Source organism: Trichechus manatus, unplaced genomic scaffold (assembly GCF_000243295.1).
Source record: "Trichechus manatus latirostris isolate Lorelei unplaced genomic scaffold, TriManLat1.0 scaffold00170, whole genome shotgun sequence".
NCBI classification, from domain to species: Eukaryota; Metazoa; Chordata; class Mammalia; order Sirenia; family Trichechidae; genus Trichechus; species Trichechus manatus.
The window spans coordinates 3511486-3518962 of NW_004444106.1; the positions used below are offsets into that span (position 1 = coordinate 3511486).

The 7477-nt window shown below is 54.8% G+C and overlaps 2 protein-coding genes across 2 annotated transcripts in view; both read left to right on the forward strand.

Moving 5' to 3' along the window:
• The first annotated feature begins 466 nt into the window (after positions 1–466).
• ORAI3 (ORAI calcium release-activated calcium modulator 3) lies at positions 467–5284 on the forward strand. Its single transcript, XM_004386679.2, has 2 exons — positions 467–866; positions 3722–5284. The coding sequence occupies exons 1-2, from the start codon at positions 639–641 to the stop codon at positions 4388–4390; spliced, it is 897 nt and encodes a 298-aa protein (XP_004386736.1). The 5' UTR covers positions 467–638; the 3' UTR covers positions 4391–5284.
• A 1504-nt stretch (positions 5285–6788) lies between these two features.
• The window catches only part of SETD1A (SET domain containing 1A, histone lysine methyltransferase), a 21970-nt gene continuing 21281 nt past the window's right edge, over positions 6789–7477 (forward strand). The window contains exon 1 of the mRNA XM_004386680.1: positions 6789–7458. The gene's annotated coding sequence lies outside the window, so the exon portion shown is untranslated. The remainder of the gene's footprint in view (positions 7459–7477) is intronic.

A 7477-nucleotide genomic window follows, 5' to 3' on the forward strand; every position in this document is an offset into this window, starting at 1 on the left:
GCAGGGCGCAGATGGCAGGAGTGTTAGCTCCCAAAGCTGTCAGAGCAGGGGCCTTTTTGGATGGGTCTGGGGGCCTAGGACCCCCTAGGCTCCCTGGAACTGAGGCTGCAAAGCCTCCTGAGGTCCCTGCAGATGAGTTAGAAGCGGCTGGGCTCAACTTCCCGGGCTTCACTAGGGAGGGGTTTGGACCTCTGGACATGTCGGGGTATCCAGGTGTGCTTTGAAGAGGTCCAGGGCGCCCGGGCCCAGAAACTCCCAGTCACAGCTAGACGGGGGCTAGGCGTTCACCTCGGTGGGGTTCAGATGCCTGGATGATGATCTCGTGGGGTCCCTCGGGGTCTCTGCTGACGGACCGGGGCCGCGGGGGATGCGTCCCCCGGCTCCACCCCATCATGTGGCTGCCCCGACTCCTCCTCCGCCCCAGTTCCTGTTCGGCCTCTGCTGTCCCGCTTTGGTCCCTGGGACGGCGACGCCTGTTCTTCCTGCTCTACCGGGGCCGCCTCTTCCTGGGCGCCCGCCGCCAGCATCCCCGCTCGCCTCTCCGGGAGATGTGGCTTTCTCCCGACTTGGGCTGGCCCTCCCGGGGTCCCGGAGGCGTCTCGGTCCCGCGGTGACCACCTGGTGCTGCCGCCCCCAGGATGAAGGGCGGAGAGGGGGACGCGGGCGAGCAGGCCCCGCTGAACCCCGCGGGCGACAGCCCCGCGGCTTCAGCCACATACCGAGAGTTCGTGCATCGCGGCTACTTGGACCTCATGGGAGCCAGTGAGCACTCGCTGCGGGCGCTCAGCTGGCGCCGCCTCTACCTCAGCCGGGCCAAGCTCAAAGCCTCCAGCCGCACGTCTGCCCTGCTCTCTGGCTTCGCCATGGTGAGGGGCGGAAAGGGGGCGCATTAGGGTGGGAGTGAAGCATACGCGGGCACAGGTTCGTGAGTGAAGTAAATGGGTCCCCAACGGAAATAGGGCAGAGAAAAAGAAAGATGGATTTTTAAGGGGGTAAGAGGAAACAAAACAAGGTCCCATGGGACTATTTAAGCTCCTCTTTATGGGGTTGTGTATGGGTGTGTGTGTAAACAGACTCCCAGGAGGATAAACAAGTCCCAAAGGCGTCATGGGGCGGGGGGGGGGGGGGGTGGGTAAACAAATCGTCAAGGGGGATAAATAAGCAACAATTGAGCAAAGAGGTCCAAAAGAAGCATAGCCCAGCTGGAGAAGTGGTTATCCCAGACCCGACCTGGGATAATTAAAACTGGGTGGGGGCTATGTAAACAGGACTGCAGGTCTGGGAGGCTCCAGGCGAATAAACTAGATGGAGGGGTCACCCAGCAGGAAGTGGGCCCATCCCAAGGAGAGCAACTACTTCCTAGCAGGCACAAAAGGTGCTTAGGGTTGCCCAGGAAATCTCTGAGAAGATTGCCTGTGAGGAAGCCTCTGGGGAAGGAAGCTGATTAGGAAGCCAATAAATGATTCTGGAGCTGATAAACTAAAGGCGTGGGAGGATGGTAGTATCTAACGGTCCCAGCGGTAGCCCCATAGGAAGTTCCCAGAGTCAGGAGTCAGTGGACAAATTCTGGCTTCTCCCTGCTTGTGGCCAGCTGTGTGACCCTGGACAGGCCTCTACCCCCTCGAAGGCCAGTGGGAAATCAAATAAGATCATGGAGGGTGTGCCCTCTGTAGCTTGCCAGGAACCGGCCCCAGGGATGAGCTGTGATTCTTGTTGTCAGGCACCCCATATCCAAACATGTCAAAACTGGACATACACCAGAGCTGGCTCAGACTAACCTGTTCATTGGGAAGGTGGGGAAACCAACGCCCAGAGTGGGGGTAGGTGCTCTGCCAAGGGCACTCAGCAGATGAAGGATATAGAATGAACTAGGACCAGGGTCCCTGGAGTGTTAGTCCGGGGTTTCCCCACCTTCATGACAGGAAGGAAGAAAGAGAAAGTGGGCTGGAGGGGCGTCATCTTGGAAGGTGCTCCTGTGGAAGGGAGATGAATACAGGGATAGAGGCAGGGGTCATGCCGCTAGGTGATTTGGGTTAGTCCCTGCCTCTCTCTGCCACAGCGTCTATGTTTGAAAGATGACAGGTGAAGTCTCTATCAGTAAGGGTCATCCTCAGTCTATGGTTTTCTATGTGGGGGCCCAGGATCCACAGGCCAGCCCACCCTTCCTGATGGGGAGTGTCATTTGGGGCAGGGAGTTAGCTCCTCTTCATCTGTACTGACTGCAAAGGGCAGGGAGCAGACACCCATGTACCTAGCTGGGGGAGGTCTCCTACCCTCGTCAGCCTGTTCCCAAGGGGACAATCCAGCCTGTTGCTTGACTTGCAGGTTGCTGGGGTGACAGCTTAAGGGCCAAAGCGTTCTCTGCAGATTCAAGAGGCTGGATGTGTATGTTCTGGTTGTAGGACTAACCCCAATCCTGGCAGGGGAGAGGAGTGTTATGCCAGGCTCTGGAAGAAACCAGGACTAAGCCTGGCCCAGATCCCTGTCTATGGAAAACATCTGCTGATACCCACCATGGCCCAATTTCCCAAAATACTCAGCCCTGTCTTTTTACCACCACCCGCCAGGCTCTGCACCTTCCTTCTCCTTCCCCCAGCCCCAGAACAATCTAATGGATTGTACAAGAACTAGGGATGGGGAGAGAACCAGATTCTGGAACGCAAGTGGCTTGGGTTAGAATAGCAATGCTATACAAATTGCACTGAACTGTCACTGAGTACCAGACACTGTGCCCCGGGATTTTTTGTGCATCATCTTTCTATTACCCTATGAAGTAGGTACCACTGCGATGGCAATTTTACAAATAAGGAAACAGGATCAGAGATGTTCAGTACCAGCCCAAGGACTCACAGCAAGTTAGTGGCAGAGTAAGCTTTGAACTTAGGTAGTCTGGCTATAGAGTCCAAATTTATAAAAGCCTAGAATGGGGTCATCAACTCAAAAGTTTGCCAAGGCCAGGTAGGTAATATAGATATCAAGTTGGCTGGGTGGGGACTTCGATGCTCTAAAGACCCCACGACCTGTCCAAAGGGCGCAGCCATGACTCAACTACAGCTGACAGTTGCCATGCAGGATTGTGAGCCTGATATGGCCAGATCTTCCAAGTTTTCAGGAGGATCTGGAAATAGGGATATGAAATCTCTCAAGGTTCAAAAATTGGCAACTAATTCAATTGTTTAAAAAACACATACTGCATGAGCCAAACAAAACACGGCTGCCAGTTGGCTTTGGCTCATGGTATGCCAATTTGCAACCTCTAGCCTGGGACTTTAGTGTTAACTATAGTAATAACAGCAAACACCTACATAGTGCTTACTACGTGCCTGGCCATGTTTTTAAGTGCTATTATTAATCTGCATTTTCCAGATGACAAAATTGAGGCCCAGAGAGAATTAAGTCACTTGCTCAAGATCACAGTTTGTAGAACTGAGATTTGAACCCAGGCAGCCCAGCTCCAGAATCTATGCTCTTTAACTCTTATGTTATAACAACTTAAGACTGTCCAGAACATCTTATCCAGCCCTCTCAATAGCCAGGTGGGGAAACTGAGGCCCAGAACAGGATAGAACCTTGCAAGGCTGCCCAGTAAAGATTGAGTACCTTCTCTGTGCCAGGCACTGTTCTCAATCGTGATGTATCCCAACAGGCAAAAACAAAAAACGAAAAACCTTACAGTGGAGGAGATTATGGGTACTCAGTCGGTCTCCTCTTGTCCCCACAGGTGGCCATGGTGGAGGTACAGCTGGAGAGCAACCATGAATACCCACCAGGCCTGCTGGTGGCCTTTAGCGCCTGCACCACAGTGCTAGTAGCTGTGCACCTCTTTGCGCTTATGGTCTCCACGTGTCTGCTGCCCCACATTGAAGCCGTTAGCAACATCCACAACCTCAACTCCGTCCACCAGTCACCACACCAGAGACTCCACCGCTATGTGGAGCTGGCCTGGGGCTTCTCCACTGCCTTGGGTACCTTCCTCTTTCTCGCTGAAGTTGTCCTGGTTGGCTGGGTCAAGTTTGTACCCATTGGGGCTCCTTTGGGCACACCGGCCCCTGTGGTACCTGCCTCCCAGGTGCCTGGGACTCTGCCACCAGTGGCCACCTCCCTTAGCCCGGCTTCCAAGCTCCCACCATCCCCTGATTCTGTCGCCCCATCACAGGCTGGGTCGTCTGAGGCTTGCCCACCCCGGCAAGTGTGTGGTGGTGGTGGTGGAGCCCACGGGCCAGGCTGGCAAGCAGCCATGGCCTCCACAGCAATCATGGTACCTGTGGGGCTGGTGTTCATGGCCTTTGCCTTGCATTTCTACCGCTCCTTGGTGGCACACAAGACAGACCGTCACAAGCAGGAGCTAGAGGAGCTGAGTCGCCTGCAGGGGGAGCTGCAGGCTGTGTGAGGCTGGTGTTAGCCTCTGCTGCAAGCACTGCCTCCCTCAGGGATCTGCAAGAGGCCCCAGGGGCCTATGGACCTCATTCCCTGCCCCTGGCTAGAGCCACTTCCTGTGGCCACTCTCAGGTAGAGACCGGATTCCTGCCAGATTCGGGGTCCTTTGGGCTGAGCCTTGGGCAACTCCCACATTCCCAGGGATTCTCCCTGTCTGTCTGTCCCATGGGTTTTGCAAGCTCTACTTTATGTCTTGGCCTGGAGGGGTAGGGGAGGAAGGTTCTCAGTCCAAGGCTCATGTGGTAGGTAGAGGAAGACCCTGGTCAGACCTTGGTACTGACCCTCAGCCACTCCCCACTCCACAGGATGTGGAGGTCAGAAGGTTACACACCCACCCAGCTGCCCTAGAAGGCAGCCAACCCTTGCTTTATTTTTGCAGAATTTATGTTATAGTTGGCAGTTTGGGGGAAGCTTTTCCCCACCCCTGATTTGAATGGGTTCCACACTGTTGCTTTAGTTGCTGCAGAGAGATTTGGGTGCTTCTACCCCAGGCATACTCCCAACCTTTCCCAAGAGGAGCTTCCCTATTTTTGGAGATTCAAGCCCACTCGCCACTGTTGGCAACCTCTGGCCATATGCAGAAGAGGCAGGGCCTTCCCCACTGCCCAAGGCCAACACTTGTGCTTCCACATCTGGTTTTTGCCCTCCTGGGCCAGGGCTGTGGGTCTTTGGAGACTGAGGGCCTGTGTGCCCAGCCTGACTCCCTAGCAAGGGTGCGGATGAGGAGGTTTTAAGCGAGAAGATCCAGCCCTAACCCTTGGAATACAGAGCTGTTCTGACACTGAATTCTTGATGCATCTTGTTTTGTATAATAAATTGTGTTTCACAGATTTCCGTGTAGCTGTGAATGGGGTGAAGGGGAGGCCTCTTGGGATCAGGTGATTTGTTCCTGAGAGCCAGGTGGAGGCTGGTATACCTGGGGGTAGGGGAAGTGGGTTTCAAGTATGGCCCCGTCTGGAGTTGGCGGGGACTAGCCGCTTCTGAATGTGGAGACCTGAGTTATTCCAAGACTAAAAGCCTTTGGACTCTTGTTCCTTTGAGCCCAGGGTCTCTATGTCTCCTGTTGGGAATTTAGGATAAGTTTTTTGAGTGACTACTACATATTAGGAGCTTTTCATAGGTTATCTCATTTAACTGTCACAACCAGCTCAAGAGACAAGTCTTTTTATCATTTCCATCTCAGAGATACGGAACTGAGGCCCAAGAAGGCTGAGGATCTTGCCCAAGGCCACACAGCTAGTCAGTGAAACTGAAGTTGGACAAACTTTACCATCACTCGTGGAAATCTGTTTGATTTGACAAAAGCAGTCCATTCCAACTGGGACAGAAGAAAGGAATCTGATCTCATCACCTACGCTTCCATGTAAATTTCTTTTTTCAGCTTTGTTTTGCTCAAAATTTTAAAGGGTCCCAGCCCTCTCTCTTCAATTTCTTGGGTGTGAGTCCTTGGACAAGTCCCCATCTCCTTCTTTTCTCTTACTTAAAACGGCGAATTTTTATGAACCAGGCTCCAAGGGCCTTTCCTGTACTGTTCGGATACCCACAATAGTCCTGTGTGACAGGAATTAACATCCTTTTTTAAAGGAAGAGTAGAAAACTTAGGTCGATGACTTGCCCAAGGTCATACAGCAAGGGAGTGATATAGAACAGTCTGGAACCCAGGACATCCTCAGCTCAGGCAGAGGGGCCTCGATGGGAGGGCCGTTCCCTAGCTAGACTAGGGTGCCGGCGTCCAGACCGGAGAAAGGGTGCCCGGTCTCAGGGAGACCCCATCCCCAGGCTCCCAGATGTAGGCCTGGGCTGGTGCTGCCCTCGAGCGGCGGGACCGCGTGAGCGCAAGCGGCTGCAGCTAAAAGCGGTGGGCACCGGGACCCATGATAGCTGGAGAATCGACTAGCCCAACCCAGTTCTTGTAGGACCTACATTTTTTTTTTTTTTTTTTTACAGGACCCGTTTAAGGACCTTTTCGCCCCACCGGGCTTTTCAGGGAATCCCGAGACAGCCCTAGATTTGACCACTAATGGTGGGCTAAGCACGGGCAAAATGAGACACCTCTGTAAGCCTCCGTCTCCCCATCTGTCAAATGGGGATCTTAAGACAGCTACAGGCCCGAGGAGGATAACAGGAGAAAAACGATCCCTACATTCTGTGCGGCGCCGGGAAAACGGCCTGAGTCACGGCGGCTGGTTGTATTTTTCCACTTCCCGGGCACCCCTCCCAGCCGGCCCAGGTTTCGGTGGGTCCTACAGGAAGCGCCCCCGCTGTGCCGGGCTCCACACGCTCTGGCCACGCCCCTTGCTTGCAGCGCCTTGCCCCGCCCACAGCAGGAGCTGCAGATTCGCCAGGCCCGCTCCTCCGAAATACTCGGGCCCCTTTTTAGTTGGCTGCAAATTCTCATCGGACTCCGAGAGGAGCTTTGGGCCGTAGCCATTTCCCCCTGCATCGGAATTGGGCTGGTCTCTGAATTGTGCTAGTGAGAAAGATCCAGAAAAAGTGGCAGCCTCTGCCAATAGGGCTTGGCTAACCGGGCGTTATTTTCTTGATTCTACCAAGGCGGGTAAAAGGAAGCGACGGCTGAGGACAGAACCCGTGGCGAATCTGCGGGCTCTTGGATCTTTGGCTGAGCGAAGAAAGGGCCGGGAAGAGAAGCAAAGGCGCGCGCCTGCAAGCCACCGATTCGCCCCGCCCGCCTGACGAATCTGCGTCTGTTCAACGCGCCACTCAAACCTCCTCATCTCTGGCTGGTCTCCTCCTCTCAGTCCCGCCCCCTTTTTCTCAGAGACTAGTCGCAGCTTTCGTCGCTGCGGATTCGTCAAGCCCCCAGGCCGGAGCAGCTGGATAGCAGTAGTGAAGCCCACTCTCCGGGGGATGCGGCCAATCTCCAGGCTCCCTGGGCCGCAACTCCTGATCCTTATAGGGTGCCGGCCGAGGCGAGGCCGCTACCCTCGGCCCCGTGGATCCCCGGCGGCGCCCGAGGCGAAAGTGCGAATGCAGACTCTGTGCCCGCTGGGCCTCGCGCAGGTGGCTGTGGTGTTTGGTG